This window comes from Ranitomeya variabilis, chromosome 1 (assembly GCF_051348905.1).
Source record: "Ranitomeya variabilis isolate aRanVar5 chromosome 1, aRanVar5.hap1, whole genome shotgun sequence".
Taxonomy (NCBI): domain Eukaryota; kingdom Metazoa; phylum Chordata; class Amphibia; order Anura; family Dendrobatidae; genus Ranitomeya; species Ranitomeya variabilis.
In genome coordinates this window covers 316,787,633-316,812,691 of record NC_135232.1, presented here as the reverse complement: position 1 = coordinate 316,812,691, position 25,059 = coordinate 316,787,633, and the positions used below count along the sequence as shown (strand labels likewise).

General features: G+C 43.3%; 1 protein-coding gene across 2 annotated transcripts in view; it reads left to right on the top strand.

The window, feature by feature from the left end:
• The window catches only part of ARHGEF40 (Rho guanine nucleotide exchange factor 40), a 194,624-nt gene that overhangs the window by 103,922 nt on the left and 65,643 nt on the right, over positions 1-25,059 (top strand). For both annotated transcript variants that reach the window (XM_077297661.1, XM_077297652.1), the window contains exons 14-16: positions 17,560-17,773; positions 17,958-18,044; positions 21,184-21,408. In XM_077297661.1, the coding sequence (XP_077153776.1) occupies positions 17,560-17,773; positions 17,958-18,044; positions 21,184-21,408 (526 nt within the window). The remainder of the gene's footprint in view (positions 1-17,559; positions 17,774-17,957; positions 18,045-21,183; positions 21,409-25,059) is intronic.

Sequence of the window (25,059 nt, the reverse complement as noted above, 5' to 3'; positions counted from 1 at the left end):
ACATGATCGGAGGTCGGCGATGCTTCTCCATTGTAACCATAGAGGTCCTTGAGACCTCTATTGTTACAGATCCCCGGCAGCTGTGAGCGCCACCCTGTGGTCGGCGCTCACAGCACACCTGATTTTCTGCTGCATAGCAGCGAACAGCAGATCGCTGCTATGTAGCAGAGGCGATCGTGCTGTGCCTGCTTCTAGCCTCTCATGGAGGCTATTGAAGCATGGCAAAAGTAAAAAAAAAAGTAAAAAAAAATGTGAAAAAAATAAAAAAAATATAAAAGTTTAAATCACCCCCCTTTCGCCCCAATCAAAATAAATCAATAAAAAAAAAATCAAACCTACACATATTTGGTATCGCCACGTTCAGAATCGCCCGATCGATCAATAAAAAAAAAAGCATTAACCTGATCGCTAAATGGCGTAACAAGAAAAAAAATCGAAACGCCAGAATTACGTTTTTTTGGTCGCCGCGACATTGCATTAAAATGCAATAACGGGCGATCAAAAGAACGTATCTGCACCGAATTGGAATCAGTAAAAGCGCCAGCACGGCACGCAAAAAATAAGCCCTCAACCGACCCCAGATCATGAAAAATGGAGACTCTACGAGTATCGGAAAATGGCGCAATTTTTTATTTATTTTTTTTGTAGCAAAGTTTGGAATTTTTTTTCACCACTTAGGTAAAAAATAACCTAGTCATGTTAGGTGTCTATGAACTCGTAGTGACCTGGAGAATCATAATGGCAGGTCAGTTTTAGCATTTAGTGAACCTAGCAAAAAAGCCAAGCAAAAAACCAGCGTGGGATTGAACTTTTTTTGCAATTTCACCGCACTTGGAATTTTTTTCCCGTTTTCTAGTACACGACATGGTAAAACCAATGATGTCGTTCAAAAGTACAACTCGTCCCGCAAAAAATAAGCCCTCACATGGCCAAATTGACGGAAAAATAAAAAAGTTATGGCTCTAGGAAGGAGGGGAGTGAAAAACGAACACGGAAAAACGAAAAATCCCAAGGTCATGAAGGGGTTAAGCCTAACTCTAATGGAAAAATGGAAATCCTTTTTTTATTTTATTAGTTTTACCTAACTAAGGGGGGGTTGATTTACTATTTTTTTATTTTGATTGCTGTGATGTATGACTTGCAGATGAGCATTTGATGAATCAAGCTATAGAATTAAACAGCTCCTATGTACAAGTGTTTTCAGTCTTCACCACCCAGCCTGACTGACAGCTGCAGTTTTTCTTTAGGAGGGAAGAATGAAGCCAGCGCTGATTGACTGCTGTGATCGCGTGACATAATGTCACGTGATACCTAGGGCGACATACGTATTCAGAAGGGGTTGTCTGAGTAGTGGACAACCCCTTTAATGCACCATACTGTACTGCATTAAAAACTGCTACATTTTTTAATTGGAAAATACCTCCTAAAACATTTAGTAAATCTTGGCCTGTCTGTAGGGCAGCTATGATCCGGCATATATTTGAGCTTTAATTTAAACTAATCTTGGGCTAAATTATAGTAAATCTGTTGATCCATAGGAGGCCTTGTTCTTATCAATAAATCCCCTCCCACTGTTCTCATCCCTTTTGTGGACTGACTAGAGTAGCATACAGCTGTCAAAGGGTCGCATGTGCCAAAGCTTGCAATTTACCATATTTTGCGGATTATAAAACGCATCGGATTCTAAGACGCACCTAGGTTTTAGAAGAGGGAAATAGAAAAAAATTTGAAGCAAAAAATGTGGTGATGATGCACTGTGGGGGATCTGCTGCTGACACTGTTATAGGGGTAATGTCTCCCATGGGCGTGGGGAGCAGTGGATATTAATTTTCCATAATAGCGGATGCACGTGATTGCACAGCCGCTGCAGGAAGCCGGCTGCTGCGGCTAACTCGTGTGCCCTCTATTAAAGAAAATGAATATGAATTGTTTCTCACGCCCATTGTCCCTCCCACCTCTTAGTGCCGGCTTCAGTTTAGAGAGTTGAGCAGGATTTTGAGCGTGGGCAGCAGTGTATATTCATTTTCTTTAACTTCAGGCACGTTTGTTAGGCCCAGCACTGCTCCTGCCTCCTGTGACCCGCTCCTCAGTCATTACACCCCACCCTTTCCTACAGCCACTGCCATGTACATCCAGACTATAAGATGCACCCCCCACTTTCTTCCAAAACTTGCGGGGGGAGTGCTTCTTATTGTCGGCAAAATATGGTACAATTTTCACACAACTGTATTTTTGCTCCCAGTGCTATCCATAAAAAAACAGTCCTCACGCCGATCAATGTTATTCAATGAGGCAGTGCAGTGTTTTGTTTTGTTTTTTTTTGTTACATAGACTGAATCTGCTTGTGAAAAATAATCACAGCATGCACTAGTGTCTAGTGTAAATCGAATGAGGCTCACCCATTCAAGTCTATGGCTGGGCAAAAAAATGCTCTTATAAGTTATTAAAAGCTGCTGAAAAATAAACATTGTATAGGATAGCACACGGATGACAAATGAGAGAAAACAAATAAAATAGATGAGACTGACATTTTTTTTATATGGTCTTATGAACTTTGTCTAAGACAGAAAATTGCCTTAATAAATCTTCTCTCCCCCCATTGTGTATACTGCACTACATGATTGCATCCTGATTAGCCATCCACACTTTTTGTTACATTTCTCTTTCATGTAGAAAAAGCAGGAGACTCAGGCCGGCGTCACACTCAGCGTAAGACAATACGGTCCGGTTTTTACGGCCATAATACGGAGAAATGTTCCCAAAATAGTGATCCGTATGTCATCCGTAGGCAGGGTGTGTCAGCGTATTTTGCGCATGGCATCCTCCGTATGTAATCCGTATGGCATCCGTACTGCGATATATTCTCGCAGGCTTGCAAAACCGACATCTAATGGATTTATGTGCTCAAATGTTCGTTAAAACATATATACAGTGTGTGTGTATATATATATATATATATATATATATATATATATATATATATATATATGTCATTGAGACACATATATATATATTCTGTATTTATATTTAATTCAGCGCGATATATGTGAAAAGCCGGTAATTCAATTGCCGACTTTTCATTTCTCCTTCCCAAAGCCGACACGATATGAGACATGGTTTACATACAGTAAACCATCTCATATCCCCTTTTTTTTTGCATATTCCACACTACTAATTTTAGTAGTGTGTATGTGCAAAATTTCGGCGCTGTAGCTGCTAAAATAAAGGGTTAAATGGCGGAAAAAATTGGTGTGGGCTCCCACGCAATTTTCTCCGCCAGAGTGGTAAAGCCAGTGACTGAGGGCAGATATTAATAGCCAGGAGAGGGTCCATGGTTATTGGCCCCCCCTGGCTACAAACATCTGCCCCCAGCCACCCCAGAAAAGGCACATCTGTAAGATGCGCCTATTCTGGCACTTGGCCACTCTCTTCCCACTCCCGTGTAGCGGTGGGATATGGGGTAATGAAGGGTTAATGCCACCTTGCTATTGTAAGGTGACATTAAGCCAGATTAATAATAGAGAGGCGTCAATTATGTCACCTATCCATTATTAATCCAATTGCATGAACGGGTTAAAAAACACACACACACATTATTAAAAAGTATTTTAATGAAATAAACACACAGGTTGTTTTAATATTTTATTGCTCAATCCACCTGAAGACCCTCGCTTGGCAAAATAATAAACCAACAATATACATACCTTCTGATGAACTGTCACGTCCCACAAAGTAAATCCATCTGAAGGGGTTAAATCATTTTACAGCCAGGAGCTGTGCTAAAGCACTCGCTCGTGCCTGTAAACCCCGGGTGCTGAAAGGAAAGCTGGGCGATCTGTACTTACATTGAGTGGGGGTGAGGTGCCCTCTGCTTGGAAATTCAGAGACATGTTGTCAGAAGATTGTAAAGTAAATGAACAATTTTACATTTTACTCAAAAATATACCTATAAAGAGAAAAATCAGACAAACTGAACATTTTGCAGTGGTCTTTTAATTTTTGCCAGAGCTGTATTCACATAGAATACATAGATATATAAATGTCAGTGACCCACATATATATACATGTATTTATATTGCATAGATAGATACAAGAAAAGCCGGCAATTTATCTGCCGTATACTGTAAAATCACTTCAGGAGCCGACAGGATAGAAGAGATGGATTACATACAGTTAATACCAATAGAATATGTAGATATATAGATGTCTGTGACAAATTAGTACAGTGTGTGCAGCTTATTGTGCATGTATTTAATTAATAAAATATTATTTTTCGGAAAAAAATGGCGTGGGCTCCCGCACAATTTTCGTAACCAGCAGAGGGAAAGCTGATGGCTGGGGGCCGATGTTTATAGCCTGGGAAGGCATTGTGTCCCCATTGGGGCTCACAATCTAGAATCCCTATCAGTATGTCTTTGGAATGTGGGAGGAAACCGGAGAACCTGGAGGAAACCCACGCAAACACTGGACGAACATACAAACTCATTACAGATGGTGTCCTTGGTGGGATTTGAACCCAGGACCCCAGCGCTGCAAGACTGCAATGCTAACCACTGAGCCGCCATGCTGCCCGTTAGAAATGTCATATACACTCACCGGCCACTTTATTAGGTACACCTGTCCAACTTCTTGTTAACACTTAATTTCTAATCAGCCAATCACATGCAACTCAGTGCATTTAGGCATGTAGACATGGTCAAGACAATCTCCTGCAGTTCAAACCGAGCATCAGTATGGGGAAGAAAGGTGATTTGAGTGCCTTTGAACGTGGCATGGTTGTTGGTGCCAGAAGGGCTGGTCTGAGTATTTCAGAAACTGCTGATCTACTGGGATTTTCACGCACAACCATCTCTAGGGTTTACAGAGAATGGTCCGAAAAAGAAAAAAAATCCAGTGAGCGGCAGTTCTGTGGGCGGAAATGCCTTGTTGATGCCAGAGGTCAGAGGAGAATGGGCAGACTGGTTCGAGCTGATAGAAAGGCAACAGTGACTCAAATCGCCACCCGTTACAACCAAGGTAGGCTTAAGAGCATCTCTGAACGCACAGTGCGTCGAACTTTGAGGCAGATGGGCTACAGCAGCAGAAGACCACACCGGGTACCACTCCTTTCAGCTAAGAACAGGAAACTGAGGCTACAATTTGTACAAGCTCATCGAAATTGGACAGTAGAAGATTGGAAAAACGTTGCTTGGTCTGATGAGTCTCGATTTCTGCTGCGACATTCGGATGGTAGGGTCAGAATTTGGCGTAAACAACATGAAAGCATGGATCCATCCTGCCTTGTATGGAGCATCTTTGGGATGTGCAGCCGACAAATCTGCGGCAACTGTGTGATGCCATCATGTCAATATGGACCAAAATCTCTGAGGAATGCTTCCAGCACCTTGTTGAATCTATGCCACGAAGAATTGAGGCAGTTCTGAAGGCAAAAGGGGGTCCAACCCGTTACTAGCATGGTGTACCTAATAAAGTGGCCGGTGAGTGTAGTTTTCCTGATAAAGTATGTCACTTACCCCATGTACAGGCATTGCAATAGCTTGCTATCCATAGATATGACCATAAGTAAATAGCTAACTGTTACTATATGAGTGGTCGTAACCATGGATACCTAAGTTACTGCAATGCTTGCACATGGGGAAAGCAACAAAGCGAATCAACTACTACATTTCTAATTGGAGGTATTTCTAATATTATTATTACACCTACTACATATTGGGATAGGATCTATTGGGATAGGATTTTGGAGATGGGGATACCCTTTTAATTCTCAGGATCAGTAGGAGTTCCATCTTGGACCCCCTCCCCCACACCAATCATACAGTGATAGCATGTACTAGCAATATCAGTTTCTGAGTTGGGATTATTCTCTTTGTTGTTTGGCCTGCTTTAGCCTACCATATAGGAACTTTCAGTTAAAAGTGGACATGCAAATGACGTATAGAGCCTATTTTCACTGTGTACCTGGGCAGACAAGACTAGTGACAATCATTTGGGTGAATTTAACCCCTCATCGACCGGGCAATTTTAATGCTTTCATTTTTTTCCTCCCCTTTTTCTAAGAGCTATAACATTTTTTACTGTTCCATTCACATAGTCATATGAGAACTTGTTTTTTACGATACAAGTTGTACTTTTGAATTATTGCATTAATTTTATCATGTGATGCATTCCGCATTTGGTTTTTATTTACTATGTCCACTATGTGGTAAAACTGATCTGCCAATATGATTCTCTAGGCCAGTATAATTATATCAATAAGGAATCTTAGCGACAAAGTACACATGTATGAGTCTTAGTGTATAGTTGTAACAAGTGGTGATATCCGATATATGAAAGAGAATATATTCACCGCCAAATGTGTACACATAAAATGGGGCATATCGGCTAGGATAAATAGCGAAAGAGAAAAAACGAATTTATTGAAGTCCAGGGTGAGTGAAGAAAATATAACTGTATTAAATACAAGAAGGTTTGGGGAGCCATGTCATCTGCTGGTGTAGGTCCACTGTGTTTTAGCAAGACCAAAGTCAGCGCAATTTTTGAGCACTTCCTGCTTCCCTCTGCCGACAAGCTTTTTGGAGATGGAAATTTCATTCTTCAGCAGGACTTGGCACCTGTCCACACTGCCAAAAGTACCAATACCTGGTTTAAAAATAACAGTATCACTGTACTTGATTGGCCAGCAAACTCATCTGACCTTAACCCCATAGAGAATCTATGGGGTATTGTCAAGAGGAAGATGAGACACCAGACCCAACAATGCAGATGAGCTGAAGGCACCTATCAAAGCAACCTGGGCTTCCATAACACCTCAGCAGTAGTGATGAGCGAGTGTACTCATTGCTCGGGTGATCTCTGAGTATTTGTAAGTGCTCGGAGATTTAGTTTTTGTTGCCTCAGCTGCATGATTTACAGCTGATAGACAGCTTGAATACATGTGGGAATTCCCTAGCAAACAGGCAACCCCTACATGTACTCAGGCTGGATAGCAGCTGTAAATCATGCAGCTGCATCAACAAAAACTAAATATCCGAGCAGTTACAAATACTCGGAGACCACCTGAGCGTGCTCGGGAAAACCCAAGCAACGAGTGCACTCGCTCATCACTACTCAGCAGTGCCACAGGCTGATCGCCTCCATGCCACGCCGCATTGATGCAGTAATTGATGCAAAAGGAGCCCCGACCAAGTATTGAGAGCATTTACTGAACATACATTTCAGTAAGCCAACATTTCGGATTTTAAAATAATTTTTTCAAGCTGGTGTTATAAAGTATTCTAATTTACTGAGATAATGACTTTTGGGTTTTCGTTGGCTGTAAGCCATAATCACCAACGATAACAGAAATAAACACTTGAAATAGATCACTCTGTTTGTAATGACTATCTAGTATATGAGTTTCATTTTTTGTATTGAAGAACTGAAATAAATTAACTTTTTGATGATATTCTAATTTTGTGTGATGCACCTGTATGATGTACATTTACGACATCTGCTGGCTCCCTGACTTTGATGATGGCTAGCAAGCTGAGCCAGCATCTTTGCCAGCAGATGATTGCTGTGTTATTCATCAATTATCTGCCGCTAACTGCAATGTATGCAGGGGAGCACTGCCTGCGGCTGTTAACCTGTTGAATGCCGCTGTCAATCTCTGAGGTGCCGATGGATTGAATGACAGCCTGGGAACTGCTGAACACTGTGGTATTGCTGTGTACTGTATAATACAAGCGATCGGATGATTGCAGGTTCAAGTCTCCAAAGGGGATTAACAAATACAGTAGAAAGTGAAAAAAAAATTAAAATTAAAATAAAAGTTCAAATCACCCCTTTTTCCCCATTAAAACAAATAAACAAACAAAACACATATTTTGCATCGCTGCATTCTTAAAAGTAAGATCTATTAAAATATTAAATAAATTGATCAGATCGGTAAGTGGCGTAATTATAAAAAAAACTGAATGGCCAGAATTACGTTTTTTCGTCAGCCACAACACTTCAACAAAATGCAATAAGAGGTGATCAAAGCAATGTATCTACCCCAAAATAGTATTAATTAAAATGTTAGATCTGGGCACAAAAAGTACTCCCTCACGCAGTCACATCGACCAAAAATGTAAAACCTTACGGGTCTTGAAAAATGGTTACACAAGCGATTTTTTTTTTTTTTTTTACAAATTTCTGAATTCTTTTTCACGATGTGAAAAAACCTATGCATGTTTGGTATCTGCATAATTGTACTGGCTTAGACCTGTCTGACGGCACCGCGAAAAGAACTTTCTCATGCTCACGGTGTGCTCAGAGAGGGAATAGGAGTTCACAAGGAGACACTGGGCACACGCTGCTCAGTGTATCTGCTGGATGACAGGCTGTATGTTTGCTTCATGCAACCTGCCATCTAGATGTAGCAGAGCTAGACTCATCGTGGAACAAATGGATTAGCAGCATCTCTGTGGAAAGGTGAGGAATATTGTTGTTTTTTATTTTTAACTCTTTTGAAGATGACAAGGGCTTCAGTGGAATGGGCAAGGTCGTAAGTATGGTTTAATTAGGATTTATTAAAGGAGTCTGTCATTCTTTCAATTAAAGGACTTTATTCTGGGTATCTTTGTTTTCATACAATGTGACTATGGGGTTAGTAATGGGGCCGTCTTATTGACGCTTCTCCATTACTAACTTCGGAGCTTGATGTCACCTGAAAATACAAAGGTGACATCAACCCCCCCCCCAACTATTACCCCACTTGCCACCACTACAGGGCAAGTGTGAAGATCAAGGCTAAGTGCCAGAATTGGCACATCTTAGAGATGCGCATTTTCTGGGGTGGCTGAGAGCTGATGTTTTTAGTCTGGGGGGCCAGTATCCATGGCCCCTTACTAGGCTATTAATATCAGCCCGCAGCTGTCTGCATAGCCTTTGCTGGTTATTAATAACCCCACGTCAATTTTTTAGGGTTCCCTCATTTTAATAGCCAGTAAAGGCTAAATATACAGTTTGAGATTATATTAATAGCCTGGAAAGCTCCATTGGTATTACCCTCTTCCCAGGCTATAAACATCGGCCCCCGGCCGTCGGCTTTCCCTCTGCTGATTGCGAAACTATGTGGGAGCCCACGCCATTTTTTTCAGAGAAATTATCTTTTATGAAAGGGAATCTGTCACCCCAAAAACGTATATGAGCGAAGGCCACCGGCATCAGGGGCTTATCCACAGCATTCTGTAATGCTGTAGATAAGCCCCCGATGTAACCTGAAAGGTAAGAAAAACAGTTATATTATACTCACCCAGGGGCGGTCCCGGTTCATTTCAGGTTCCGATGGGCGTCGCGGTCCCGGTCCGGCGCAGACGTACTTTGTCTGCCCTGTTGAGGGCAGGGCAAAGTACTGCAGTGCGCAGATGCCGGGCCTCTCTGACCTTTCCCGGCGCCTGCGCACTGCAGTACTTTGCTCTCCCTCAACAGGGTACATTTTCTTCATTTCTTTTAGTGTATCTTAAAGCCAGAAAGTTGCCATTTGAAATGACTTTAGTTTTGTGCCATGTCTGTAATCTGATTTTTTTCTACAAAATTAAACAACTGAATGAACATCCTCCAAGGCCGGTGATTACATAATTTTTGCCAGGGGTTGTATTTATTATTATTATTATTATTTATTGTTATAGCGCTATTTATTCCATGGCGCTTTACATGTGAGGAGGGGTATACATAATAAAAACAAGTACAATAATCTTAAACAATACAAGTCATAACTGGTACAGGAGGAGAGAGGACCCTGCCCGCGAAGGCTCACAATCTACAAGGGATGGGTGAGAATACAGTAGGTGAGGATAGAGCTGGTCATGCAGCGGTTTGGTTGATCGGTGGTTACTGCAGGTTGTAGGCTTGTCGGAAGAGGTGGGTCTTCAGGCTCTTTTTGAAGGTTTCGATGGTAGGCGAGAGTCTGATGTGTTGTGGTAGAGGGTTCCAGAGTAGGGGTGATACACGAGAGAAATCTTGTATACGATTGTGGGAAGAGGAGATAAGAGGGGAGTAGAGAAGGAGATCTTGTGAGGATCGGAGGTTGCGTGTAGGTAAGTACCGGGAGACGAGGTCACAGATGTATGGAGGAGACAGGTTGTGGGTGGCTTTGTATGTCATGGTTAGGGTTTTGTACTGGAGTCTCTGGGCAATGGGGAGCCAGTGAAGGGATTGACAGAGGGGAGAGGCCGGGGAATAGCAGGGGGACAGGTGGATTAGTCGGGCAGCAGAGTTTAGAATAGATGGAAGGGGTGCGAGAGTGTTAGAGGGGAGGCCACAGAGCAGGAGGTTGCAGTAGTCAAGGCGAGAGATGATGAGGGCATGGACTAGGGTTTTTGCAGATTCTTGGTTGAGGAATGTACGGACTCGTGAAATATTTTTGAGTTGAAGTCGGCAGGAAGTGGAAAGGGCTTGGATATGTGGTTTGAAGGAGAGATCAGCGTCAAGGATTACCCCGAGGCAGCGAGCTTGTGGGACTGGGGAGAGTGGGCAGCCATGCACTGTAATGGATAGGTTCGTTGGGGGGGTCGCGTGAGATGGGGGAAAGATGATGAATTCTGTTTTGTCCATGTTAAGTTTCAGAAATCTAGCGGAGAAGAAGGATGAAATAGTGGACAGACATTGAGGGATTCTGGTTAGTAGGGAGGTGATATCTGGTCCAGAGATATAGATCTGTGTGTCATCAGCATAGAGGTGATACTGGATAGATAGATAGATATATATATCTATGTAATGTATATCTATATATATAATTGTCTAAGGGGTACTTCCGTCTGTCTGTCTGCCTTTCTGTCTGCAACTTCCGTCACGGAAATCCCGCGTCGCTGATTGGTCTCGCCAGCTGCCTGTCATGGCTGCCGCGACCAATCAGCGACGGGCACAGTCCGATTAGTCCCTCCCTACTCCCCTGCAGTCAGTGCCCGGCGCCCGCATACTCCCCTCCAGTCACCGCTCACACAGGGTTAATGCCAGCGGTATCGGACCGCGTTATGCCGTGGGTAACGCACTCTGTTAACGCTGCTATTAACCCTGTGTGTCCCCAACTTTTTACTATTGATGTTGCGTATTCAGCATCAATAGTAAAAAAGATCTAATGTTGCAAATAATAATAATAAAAAGAAAAAGGTTATTCTCACCTTCCAACGTCACGCGCTGTCCTTGGTAGTGCAAGCGGCAGGTTCCGGTGCCAAGGATGCTATGCGAGAAGGACCTGCCATGACGTCACGGCATGTGACTGCGACGTCATCACAGGTCCTGCGCTCATACCAACCCTGGGACCGGAAGCTGCCTCGTGCACCGCACACAGGCGCCGGGACTTCAAGGGGCCTTCGGAGGGTGAGTATATGTTTATTTTTTATTTTAAGTCTTTTTTAACCACGCATATAGTGCCCACATTGCTATATACTACATGGGCTGTGTTACATACTGCGTGGGCTCTGTTATATACTACATCTCTGTGCTATATACTATGTAGCTGGGCAATATACATCCTGACTGTCCAATATACTACGTGGCTGTGCAATATACTATGTGCTCTGTTTTATATACTACGTAGCTGTGCAATATACTATGTGGCTGTGTCAGTTCTGTTATATACTACGTCGACTGTGCAAGATACTACGTGGCTCTGTTATATACTACGTGGCTGTGCAATATACTACATGCCTCTACAATATACTACGTGGCTATATTATACACTACGTGGCTCTGCTATATACTACGTCCCTGACCAATATACTACATAGCTGTGCAATACACTACGTAGCTGTGCAATACACTACGTGGCTATGTTATATAATACGTGCCTGTGCAATATACTACGTGGCTCTACAATATAATACGTGGCTCTACAATATACCAATATACTATGTGGCTATGTTATATACTTCGTGGCTCTGCTATATACTACGTGGCTGACCAATATACTACATACCTTTGCAATACACTATGTGGCTATGTTATATACTATGTGGCTGTGTTATATAGCTCTGCTATATACTACATACGCTGTGTTAAATACTACGTAGCTGTTATATACTACGTAGCTATGTTATATACTACGTCAGTTGTGTTATATACTGCATCACTGTGAAATATAGTACGTAGCTTGTGCTATATACTACCTACATATTCTAGAATACCCGATACGTTAGAATCGGGCCACCATCTAGTACATATATATGTGTGTGTATGTCACTGACATCTATATATCTATGTATTCTGTGTGTATGTATCTATTCTATCTATTGTATTCTAGGCTGTCACTCTGTGATTTTACTGTATGCGGCAGATGAATTGCCGGCTTTCCAAAGGACATCGGTGCGTAAAAATTGGACACCACTCGCATGGTCTGAGTGCTGTGCAATTTTTTTTTCTTGCACCCATAGGTTTGCATTGGAGAGTCTCGGTCGAGTCTCGGTGCCAATCGCAGCATGCTGCAATTTTACACGCACCCCGAATACACCTGAGAAAATAAACGCTGATGTGAGCTGCCCCATAGATTAACACTGGGCTGTATTCTACGATAGTGTGACGCCGGCCTAATGGATAAAGTTGTGGAGGAGAATCAAGTAGGTTATAAAAATAAAATAACCCAAGCTCTGAATATCTCATGGAGCACTTTTCAATCCATCACCCCAAAATTTAAGGAATATGGCACAACTGCAAACTTAGCAAGACATGGCAGTTCGCCTAAACTGACATCCAAAGTAGTGAGAGCACTAATTAGAGAAGCAGGCAAGAGGATGCTCAAAGGCTAATTTCTCCAGATATTGAATAGGTGCTGTAAGTGTAAGCAGCCAGTCGTATTCTGTCATTTGCTCTCTTTTTAGCCATGCCTGTCTCATTTTCACAAGAGTAATTGTAAAAGTGTGATAATATTTCTTACCTTGTAACAGACATTGAGAAAATACACAGAAAATTCTACTATCCACATGAACTGTATGTTGGCAAGCAGCCATTGCTGGAAGATGTGCATGTTTTTATTCCATAATGAAAAATTCCAGTGTTGTGTTTCCACTGTGGAAATAGACTGCTAGGTTCACAAATGTCTGCTCATATCACGAAGAACTGTGGCGTTGTTCACTTGCAAGCAGATTTATATGAGGAGGATTTATATTACAGCAAATTTCAGTGGGGTTTCTGCTACTTTTTCAGGTGTATATGGCATGTTCAGCAGTCTGTGCAGTATTCCCCATTAGGTCCCTTTCACACATCAGGTTTTTGCCGTCAGGCTCACTCTGGCGATTTTTGAAAAAAATGGATCCGGCGAAAGCTTTCGCCGGATCCGTTTTTTTCTCATAGACTTGTATTAGTGCCGGATGGCCTCATGTTTCGTCCGTCTTTCACCGGCAAAAACAGTTTTTCCGGCGTCTGGAAAAAACGTACAAAGTTACGTTTTTTGTCTGCGGCGAAAAACCGGACTGCGCCGGATTCAGCGCTTTCGGCTTTTTGCTAGAATGGAAGCCTATGGGTGCCGGATCCAGCAAATAACGGATCTGGCGCCGGATTCCTTTTTTTTTAACTGAGCATGCCCCGATACAATTGGCCAGCCCGCAATTAGGAAACAGATATAAAGCCAACCAAGTAGGCCTTCACTCATCCATTTACCAGCCAGCAAGACACAGAGAACGCCCGCCTCAAGAGCTGAACCTGCCACCAGAGCTAAACCTGCCACCAGAGCCGAACCTGCCGCCAGAGCCGAACCTGCCGCCAGAGCCGAACCCACCGCCAGAGCCGAACCTGCCGCCAGAGCCAGAGCCGAACCTGCCACCAGAGCCGAACCTGCCACCAGAGCCAGAGTTGAACCTGCCACCAGAGCCAGAGCTGAACCTGCCACCAGAGCCAGAGCTGAACCTGCCACCAGAGCCAGAGCTGAACCTGCCCCAGAGCCAGAGCTGAACCTGCCACCAGAGCCAGAGCTGAACCTGCCCCAGAGCCAGAGCTGAACCTGCCACCAGAGCCAGAGCTGAACCTGCCACCAGAGCCAGAGCTGAACCTGCCACAAGAGCCAGAGCTGAACCTGCCACCAGAGCCAGAGCTGAACCTGCCACCAGAGCCAGAGCTGAACCTGCCACCAGAGCCAGAGCTGAACCTGCCACCAGAGCTAGAGCTGAACCTGCCGCCAGAGCCAGAGCTAAACCTGCTCCAGGCCAGCCAGCCAGCAGCTGTCGTTCCTCCGGTCGATGATGGTGAGCAGAAGGTAAATATTACCCACCTCATTTAATAAAAAATGTTTACATGTCTGACACTTTTTTTAGTGTTTCAGCCAGGGCCAAACAATATCAATATATATTGCATTTTTTTTAATTTTTTCCGCAACACCGTCTGCAGCACTCGAGAGCCTGCAGACTTGAACCCTTCTCAAACGATCCCTCAGGAGACTGCCACCGCGGGACACTTCGACAGACCCGACCCCTCTGCACCTTCCCAGCCTTCCCTCACATCTGATCCCTCGGTCCCATCCACCAGCGCTGGAGCATCGTGGCAGACTTCGTTACATGAAGCTGCTGGTGAGGATATAGCTTTTTCTTTACCCCACCCCTCTGATGCTGCCACCTCTAGAACACCTGTGGGTTCTGGGTGGCAGCGCCAGAGGGGTCAGGAAAAGAGCCATGCGCCTGAGTTCTTGCATCTGAATTCAGCCTTCCAGAACTGTCTGAAACTGTTGTCTGAGCAAATGAGTGCAGGATTTAATTTGCTCAACAACAGTATTCTTGAGTTACACACACGTCTGGATAGGATGCATTCAGATGCTAGTAAATCGCCAAACCACTCTTTTTTTCAGGCAGTACTTGAATGTATAGACAAGCTATCTCCTGACCAGCAGATGCATGTAATGCAAGCCTGCCTGTTTGCCCTAGCGCATGTTACCTCTCAAGACCCTCCACCCGCCCCGGTAGGTCCTCCACCACCTGCCCCCCTCCAGCCTCCTCCCCCTCCTATACAGTACCATCATTCTGCCCCGTACCAGCACTCTGCCCCGTACCAGCACTCTGCCCCGTACCAGCACTCTGCCCCGTACCAGCAATCTGCCCCCTACCAGCATTCTGCCCCGTTCCAGTTCCCTACCACATCACCTGCGCCTCCACTCCCTGCCCAACCTCTACTCCCTGCCCACTACCACCAGTCTCCTTCCTCACCCATCATGCCCCCAACACAACCCTCTTTTCCAACCACCAACTCTTCTGCCTCCCAATCCCTCCACTCCACCCCTCAAACCTTCCAAAATCCCAACACTACTCCTGCTTTTATGTCCACACGTTCTATTTCTTTCTCCACCCCTTCACCTTCTGTTTTTCCTCCTAATCCGTCACCACCACCACAATCCTCTCTCCACACTCCCACTGTCGAAGTGTCCCAATCTGACAGCCTCTCCAGTATTATCTCCACCCCACACTACCTAAATTTATGAAACTTTAGTAAATTTGTAAATAAAACAGTTTTTTGGTTTTAACATTTTTGTCTTTCATTTATTAAATTATAAGGTTAAATACTTTGGGTAAATTAAAGTACAAGACTTTGGGTTAAACCCAACCAGGTACAATACTTTGGGTAAAAGAGGTACAATACAACCAAACAGGTACAATACACTGGGTAAAACATGTAAAAAACTTTGGGTAAATCCCAACCAAGTACAATACTTTGGGTAAAAAAAAGGTCAGATACTTTGGGTAATAAGGTCCAAGACAAATTTTTCACACTCTCATCCTGCCAGTCTACTCTTCCTTGAGGTGAAATAAAGTATGTAGCAAATTTGCCCCTCATTCTGGAAACTGACACAGAACTTCTATAAGTAATGTTGTGATAATCAATCAGCAAGGTGGTTTCTTCAAAGTTGTCATCAATGGAAATCTGTTCCTTGCATATAACAAAATTGTGCAGGACCACACAAGTTTTAACCACCTCGTCAACAGTGTCAGTCTTCAGGTTGATAGCGGTCAACAGAACTTGCCATTTTGCTGTTAGAATCCCAAAAGCGCACTCCACCATGCTTTGTGCTCGTGTAAGTCGGTAATTAAAAATTCTTTTAGTTGGTGTCAATACACTACTTTAGTAAGGCTTAAGCAGGTGTTCCGAGAGTTGAAAGGCTTCATCTCCAACACATACAAATGGCATTGGTGGCCCAGAGGTTTCAGGCAGCAGTCTTGGGGGTGGAAATTGGAAGGTGTTTCCATAGAGATGATGCCCCATTGCAGATACTTTAAAAACTTGGGATTCATTGGAGCGGTCATAGGCCCCAATATCGACTGCTATAAATTTGTATTCTGTGTCGGCGATGGCCATCAGCACAATGGAGAAATATTTTTTGTAGTTAAAAAATTCCTATCCGGATGCAGCAGGTTTCACAACGCGGATATGTTTCTCGTCCACTGCACCCAAGCAATTGGGAAACTGAAAAATTTGTTGGAATTTTTCGGCAATCTCCAGCCAACTCTCCGTTGTGGGATGTGGTATAAACTCGCCATGTAAAGAGTCCCACAATGCACGGCAGGTGTGCTTCACAATTCTCGATATTGTAGAAATCCCAAGTCTGAACTGAAAATGTAGCGACGAAAGGGATTCTCCAGTTGCAAGGAATCTGTGAAAAAAAGCAAGACAAAAATTAGTACAAAATACCAGCAATAACATTACATTATAAGTGTGCTTTACCAGTAGGAGATACTATAAAAATAATTATAAAATAATACCAGCAACAACATTACAGTTATAAGCGTGCTTTACCAGTAGGAGATACAATAAAAATGGCTTACCGAAGAGTCACCATCAGACGCTCCACCGGTGAAATGGAGAATCGACAATATGTATCACTTCTTGCGATGAGGTGTCCAATCCGCTCCACCAACAAGTTGAAGTTCTCCGCTTTCATCCGCATGTATCTGAAAAACTTCTCTGGGTTTCCTCGTAACTCCATATATAAGGTAGATAAAACTCCAAGCGTCATTCTCTGTGCTGTTATTGGGTGAATCCAAAAACGCCGTTGGCGCAGACGCATGATGCACTGGTGTCTCTCTCACTCCTTCTCCAGAACAATCGCTTTCAAACGATTTGCCTCAAAAGTATAATGTCAAAGATGGGCTCTAGGAACACTATATATACAGGTTTTCAGTAACCAATCATGTTTGGGAGCCTCCCATGGGTGTTTTTAAAAACCGGATCTGTCGTAACACGGATAAAAAAGCGGACAAATGCAAAACGGATGGGACGGATTTAGCCAGCTCTGCTAGACGGTTCCGGTGAATAAAACGGATCCTTCGCAGCAGTTTTCCACAATTTATGCTGGATCCGTTGCTCCGGCATGACGCCGGATTTAGCCTGATGGCAAAACCCTGATGTGTGAAAGGGGCCTTAGCTGATTATCTGATCCAGGGATGTGGCTAAGTAGGGTACCTTGCATTTCCTGTTCTCTGTTATATATTGCCGAGATGCACCATGTTATGCTAATATTTGACCATGAACCATTGGTACTGCTATTTGCAATTTTACGCCATATTCTATTATATGTATATTTGCCGTTTTTTAAACTTTCCTTTCCATTGTTCACTATAGGTCACCTCAGCGTTTACTATTAGATCTCCTGTGCTCAGAGAGAAGTTACATTCAGTCTCTGCGACGGTCTCTGGAAGTTAGAGGGTCATGTCCGGCAGGCCTTGCACTGAGAGGGAGCTTGGAGCAGCTTCTTAATTTCCACACTCATTTCCTGAGAGATCTCCAGAATTGTGTGTCTCATCCCCTGACTGTCTCTTACTGCTTCCTGCAGCATGTGAGTCCAAGCCCTCTTGACCCCTGTCTTACTTCTCCCCTGCAGCTGCTCTGAGTCACACAAATCATGTCTGTGTAGGATATGTTCATGCTATCATTGTCTATTCTTCATACATCTATTCACCAGTAGTGAGATGACTCGTATTTGATCTACTTCATGTCTCACATATTCATTTATCTTTTAGGCAGATCAGTTACGTTTATACTCTCTATATGTGAAAAACAAACAGAAGGTAGAGCTGTTCCTTCCATCTCCCAGTGGGAGTTTAAAGGTGAGTGGATGAGGGAACTTAGGGTCAGAATTAAGCATTTTATCCTTCCTTTCACTACATCTTGTAAAATGAATGGATGTTAGTGTTGAAAGGTTTCCTGACCTTTCTGCTCACAACGCAGAATTACTCTGAATCAAGCATTTTAGGCTGGTATTTAACATTGTAACACTATTTTACTGGAATGGTGATTAAATCCATGGAAAAATTGTTTAGAAAACTTTATATAGGCTTTCACTGAAGCCCCTTCAATCAAATAAATGTTTCCTATCTGCTAGTACTAGAAAAATAATCAACTCTGATAGGATTCTATGTTCTTATTTCCATTTTTATTCAAAAGTAGTTGGCTCAGTGGAGTTTCTGCTTACTGCAATGGATCTTCTTTTACACCAACTAGCACACAGACACAACTATACAAGTTTGGCCCTAAAGTGTTCCCAATAGTTTTATATATTACCAACCTTATACATCTGCACTCTTCTAACTCCTCATTGATCGGGTATGCCCTCTAGTCTGTCCCACAGCATTTACATCACTGTCTACTCACAAGGCCAATGCAGACAATTACTGTCCTCTGTGAGCTACTGAAACCAGCAGTCATGTGGGTTGTCGGGGGCATGTTTGCAGTAGTTGAATAAACAAAGCTGACTGCAACCAATCATAGGCCATATTAGTTATGCACTGTTGGAATGGTGGTGGATTTATTATGTAAGTAATGTTTTTCATTATCTTATGCAATTTCTACCCCTTGATTAATTTTTTTTAATTTAAAAAAAAAAAACAACAACAACAAGAAATAAATCCCATCCTGACAAAGTGTACCCAATTGGGATGGTTCTATCTTTAAAGGGAATCTGTCACCTAATTTTGGGCCTATAAACTGTGGCCACCGCCATCAGGGGCTTATCTATAGCATTCTATAATGTTGTAGATAAGCCCCCGATGTAACCCGAAAGATAAGAAAAACAGGTTATATTATACTCACCCAGGGGCGGTCCCGCTGCGGTCCGATCCAATGGGCGTCGCAGGTCTGGGTCCGGAGCCTCCCATTTTCATACGATGTCGTCCTCTTCTTTGCTTCCTGCGCAGACGTACTTTATCTGCCCTGCAGAGCAAAGTACTGCAGTGTGCTGGGCCTCTCTGACCTTTCCCGGCGCCTGCGCACTGCAGTACTTTGCTCTGCCCTCACCAGGGGAGACAAAATACGCCTGCGCAGGAAGCAAAGAAGAGGACGTCATCGTATGAAGATGGGAGGCGCCAGACCCAGACCTGCGACGCCCATTGGACCGAAGCGGGACCGCCCCTGGGTGAGTATAATATAACCCGTTTTTCTTATCTTTCAGGTTACATGGCTGTGGCTGCAGTTTATAGGGCCAAAATTAGGTGACAGATTCCCTTTATTGTAAAACTTCTGTACGTGCCTGCCGGCCTCAAAAGATCAGGACCCAAAAAGGGGAAAGAGGAGCCACGCCAATGTATCTATAAAGTACAAAAAAGCTAAAGCAAAACCAAAGAAATGAAACTAGGCAGAATTATAGGATCTTACATCTCTCGGTCACACACTGAAGGCTTCATCTAAAAGCAGGATGCTTCCTAATTTAGTGCAGCCCGCAGCACAAATTTCAGGCTGTCCGTGTTGCGGGTTATCATTAAAGATCGCTAATAGAGTCATTTTGAAAAACGATTACACTGCACTGTAATCATCTTCTTGTGAAAGTGAAGAACATTTTAAGTTTTAATCACGGGTGTTGTATTATAATTCTTTTCTCCCACTGAAGCCTTTCCTGTGACTAGTCAGCCAGTCCAAGCTGTAATGATGAGAAGTAACCGTAGGCACTACTATTGTGGGTGGTGCGCAAGTAGGTGCCCAAACCATATAATCTTGTAAAGTAACTTGGCACACACGTGATCAGATGCTATTGTGATTTAATAAAGAGAGTACATACACAAACGTTTCGGTCATAGACCTTCTTCAATGTACCTCTCTCAGAGATAATGTCTGGTAGAATAATTTTTAAGGAGAATTGACCCCTTGTAGTATCTGGTACTGGTGATTTATGGGCTATACCGTTAGTCAGGCACTAGGGGGTTCCTGTCCCGGACGCGGTGTCCACCGCTTGACACCGAGGACAAGCGGTGGACACCGCGTCCGGGACAGGAACCCCCTAGTGCCTGACTAACGGTATAGCCCATAAATCACCAGTACCAGATACTACAAGGGGTCAATTCTCCTTAAAAATTATTCTACCAGACATTATCTCTGAGAGAGGTACATTGAAGAAGGTCTATGACCGAAACGTTTGTGTATGTACTCTCTTTATTAAATCACAATAGCATCTGATCACGTGTGTGCCAAGTTACTTTACAAGCTGTAATGATGTGAATGCATAAATCTTCCAATCTGCCTCTCAGCTTCTTGTGCATGTGTAGTGCCCAGATGGAGCTGAGGGTAGTACATTTTCCAGAAAACAGAAATCCATAGAGCATGTGGGGGAAGTGGAAGGTGGAATACAAAGAGCATGCACTGGGTTTCAGCCGCCATTCCAGTGCTGTCAGAATTGGCATGTCAGTCACACCACAGTGGGCGTGACTAGATTCCCGAATACATTACTATTCACAGGAAAGGTCCTGCCCAGATGACTACTTGGGATAAATATAATATGGCATAGGTATGATCAAAATCCTATTTTCTACACTTTCTTATTGACAGGTTTGCATTAAAATGGCACATTAGAGCATGCTGCATTTGGAAAAAATCGTTATGGACCTAAATAATACAAATTCCATCATCGCGAAAATGAATAAGAACACCTTTTTTATGCACATATACTTTTTAGGGTGTATGAGCGGTCTGTACATGGGCATAAGGCATGCATGTACAAAAATCTTTAATGTACGCATAAAGGCAAATAAAAAAGTAGTGTCAGTCATGTGTGTGGATTTAATATATGTTCAATAATGTACAGTTACATAAGCAAGAAATCAATAACTCATATGTATTATTGCAGCGTGTAAAGGCATCCTTATCTTATGATCAACCTTTTTAGCGTGTTTTACAAATTCAACAATTGCCCACTGATTTTGCAGTTCCTTTTATATGCTCTGAAAAAAATAAACATGTTTGGAAACCTTTTTCATTCAGGGTAAAAAGAGGGACCAGAAGGAAGAGGAAGAGTCACGGGGAATTCTGCAGAGACCACTTGAGCAATTGGACCTGTATCAACGCTTTCTAGCAGACATGATGCAAGAGTGTGACCAAGATGCTGAACAAGAACGACAGTCCCTACATGCTGCTCGAGAACTCGTAGGTTCCCTGGTGCTCCATGGGAAAAATCTACTAGCTGCCGAAGCCATTCGTGGATTTGAGGTAACCCCCTAGGACATCTGTCTCATTCTTCTGTTGAACACAAGGTTGTACGTATTTTTCACAGGAGCCCTACTGGAAAAGGCATCTCTCCCTAATGGTCAAGACCAAGACTTCTTCAGAAACAACATATTGGGGCTAAATTTACTTTACACGTTACATGTATATTTCCAAGGAAAATATTTTTGGGAGCTATAAGTAATCAAAATCAGTAATTCTGCTAAATCTTCCAGGCTTATGTATCAAGAAGAACATATTTCCTTCTAATTAGAACTTCTCTAGAGGTGTATGGAAGTGAAGGAGTCAATACCACTAATTTTAACAGTAATTGTGCAGGTCCAGATAGCTTTCTCATTTGCCATGCACTAATCACATATGATTGTTGGGCAGGAGGAGTGAGAACTGTGCCGCTACATAATTCCCTCAGTGATCGAGTAGGATACTGTATCAACATATTCCTCAATCATAAGTAGCTGCTTACAGACTATAAGATTATGGCAAAAAATGTTTTTGCTAAAAAGTGCATCTTATAGTCCAGAAAAAAATGTTTTATTAAAATGTACCTATTACTTCAAATAACTTTGTAGAACAGGCTGACATGTGTACATATATGAAGAATAACAGTGTTTCTGGCCATTATGTGACTTTTGTCCTGCATTTTAACCAGTTTTCCCCTATGCATCCTGTTATGACCCCAATGGCAGGGGGTCTCAGAAATAGTTACCAAGTCTGCAAACACAAAAACCAGCTCATAGGGCAGTGGTAACTGGGCTGACCATATATCTAATCCTAGCACCACAAATAACAGCAGCCGGGGAACGTGCCTACGTTGATTCTAGACGTCTCGCGCCAGCCGGAGAACTAACTAACCCTAGAAGGGAAAAGAAAGACCTTTCTTGCCTCCAGAGAAAAAGACCCCAAAAGTTGGATACAAGCCCCCAACAAATAATAACGGTGAGGTAAGAGGAAAAGACAAACGTAAGAATGAGCTAGGTATTTAGCAAAGAGAGGCCCACTAGCTAATAGCAGAATATAGTAAGATAACTTATATGGTCAGCAAAAACCCTATCAAAAATATCCACGCTGGAAATTCAAGAACCCCCGAACCGTCTAACGGCCCGGGGGGAGAACACCAGCCCCCTAGAGCTTCCAGCAAGGTCAGGAATCACATTGTAGTACAAGCTGGACAAAAATGAGAGCAAGCAAATAACTGAAAAAACAAAGAAACAAGACTTAGCTTAATTTGCACGAACCAGGACCAGCAGATAGGAGCAAACAAAAAGGATCTGATTACAACGATGCCAGGCACTGGACTAAGGATCCATGAGGTTTATATAGCAACACCCCTGGACTAACGACCCAGGTGGGTGCAAACTGAGGGAAGAAAATCCCAGAGTCATATCACTAGTAACCACCAGAGGGAGCCAAAAAGTCTAATGCACAACAGTACCCCCCCCCCTTAAGGAGGGGTCACCGAACCCTCACTACGACCACCAGGGCGATCAGTGTTGTGAAATTGGATTTTGGGCTCCCCCGGTGGCCACTGGTGGAATTGAACTGGTGTGCATCATCCTCTCTGTTCACCTGTTTCCATCAGGATGTGGGAGTCGCTATTTAGCCTTGCTCCTCTGTCACTTCCATGCCGGTCAACATTGTAATCAGAAGCCTTTCTGTGCATGTTCCTGCTGCTAGACAACTCCCAGCTAAGTTGGACTTTAGTCCTTGTTTGTTTTTGCATTTAGTTCCAGTTCACAGCTGTAGTTTCGTTTCTGTGTCTGGAAAGCTCTTGTGATCTGAAATTGCCACTCTGATGTTATGAGTTAATACTAGAGTCTTAAAGTAATTTCAGGATGGTGTTTTGATAGGGTTTTCAGCTGACCATGAAAGTGCCCTTTCTGTCTTCCTGCTATCTAGTAAGCGGACCTCAATTTTGCTAAACCTATTTTCATACTACGTTTGTCATTTCATCTAAAATCACCGCCAATATTTGTGGGGGCCTCTGTCTGCCTTTCGGGGAAATTTCTCTAGAGGTGAGCCAGGACTATATTTTCCTCTGCCAGGATTAGTTAGTCCTCCGGCCGGCGCTGGGCGTCTAGGGATAAAACGCAGGCTACGCTACCCGGCTACTGTTAGTTGTGCGACAGGTTTAGTTCATGGTCAGTTTAGTTTCCATCCTTCCAAGAGCTAGTTCTTATGTTTGCTGGGCTATGTTCTCTTGCCATTGAGAACCATAACAGTTTGACCGGCCCAAAAAAGGGTTAAATTAATTGACAGAGAAAGGAGAGAAAAGAGAAGTCTGCTGAAGATTTTTTTTTTTTTTTTTTCCTTCAGTTCTGAGTGTGCTTGTAATTGAATCTCTTGCAAGTCTGCCTATATTGCAGCCTTTCTCTCTCTCTCCTTCTAATCCTGGAATGGCTCTGTGTTCACCTGTTTAAAATGGATATTCAGAGTTTAGCTGCAGGTTTGAATAATCTCACCACGAAAGTTCAAAATTTACAAGATTTTGTTGTTCATGTTCCTATATCTGAACCTAGAATTCCTTTGCCTGAATTTTTCTCGGGGAATAGATCTTGCTTTCAAAATTTCAAAAATAATTGCAAGTTGTTTTTGTCCCTGAAATCTCGCTCTGCTGGAGATCCTGCTCAGCAGGTCAGGATTGTGATTTCCTTGCTCCGGGGCGACCCTCAGGATTGGGCTTTTGCATTGGCTCCAGGGGATCCTGCATTGCTCAATGTGGATGCGTTTTTTCTGGCCTTGGGGTTGCTTTATGAGGAACCTCAGTTAGAACTTCAGGCGGAAAAGGCCTTGATGTCCCTATCTCAGGGACAAGACGAAGCTGAAATATACTGCCAGAAATTCCGTAAATGGGCTGTGCTTACTCAGTGGAATGAGTGCGCCCTGGCGGCGAATTTCAGAGAGGGTCTCTCTGATGCCATTAAGGATGTTATGGTGGGGTTCCCTGTGCCTGCGGGTCTGAATGAGTCCATGACAATGGCTATCCAGATCGATAGGCGTCTGCGGGAGCGCAAACCTGTGCACCATTTGGCGGTGTCTACTGAGAAGACGCCAGAGAATATGCAATGTGATAGAATTCTGTCCAGAAGTGAACGGCAGAATTTTAGACGAAAAAATGGGTTGTGCTTCTATTGCGGTGATTCAACTCATGTTATATCAGCATGCTCTAAGCGTACTAAGAAGCTTGATAAGTCTGTTTCAATTGGCATTTTACAGTCTAAGTTTATTCTATCTGTGACCCTGATTTGTTCTTTATCATCTATTACCGCGGATGCCTATGTCGACTCTGGCGCCGCTTTGAGTCTTATGGATTGGTCCTTTGCCAAACGCTGTGGGTATGATTTGGAGCCTCTTGAAACTCCTATACCCCTGAAGGGGATTGACTCCACCCCATTGGCTAGCAATAAACCACAATACTGGACACAAGTAACTATGCGGATTAATCCGGATCACCAGGAGATTATTCGCTTTCTTGTGCTGTATAACCTACATGATGTGTTGGTGCTTGGATTGCCATGGCTGCAATCTCATAACCCAGTCCTTGACTGGAAAGCTATGTCTGTGTTAAGCTGGGGATGTAAGGGGACGCATGGGGACGTACCTGTGGTTTCCATTTCATCATCTATTCCCTCTGAGATT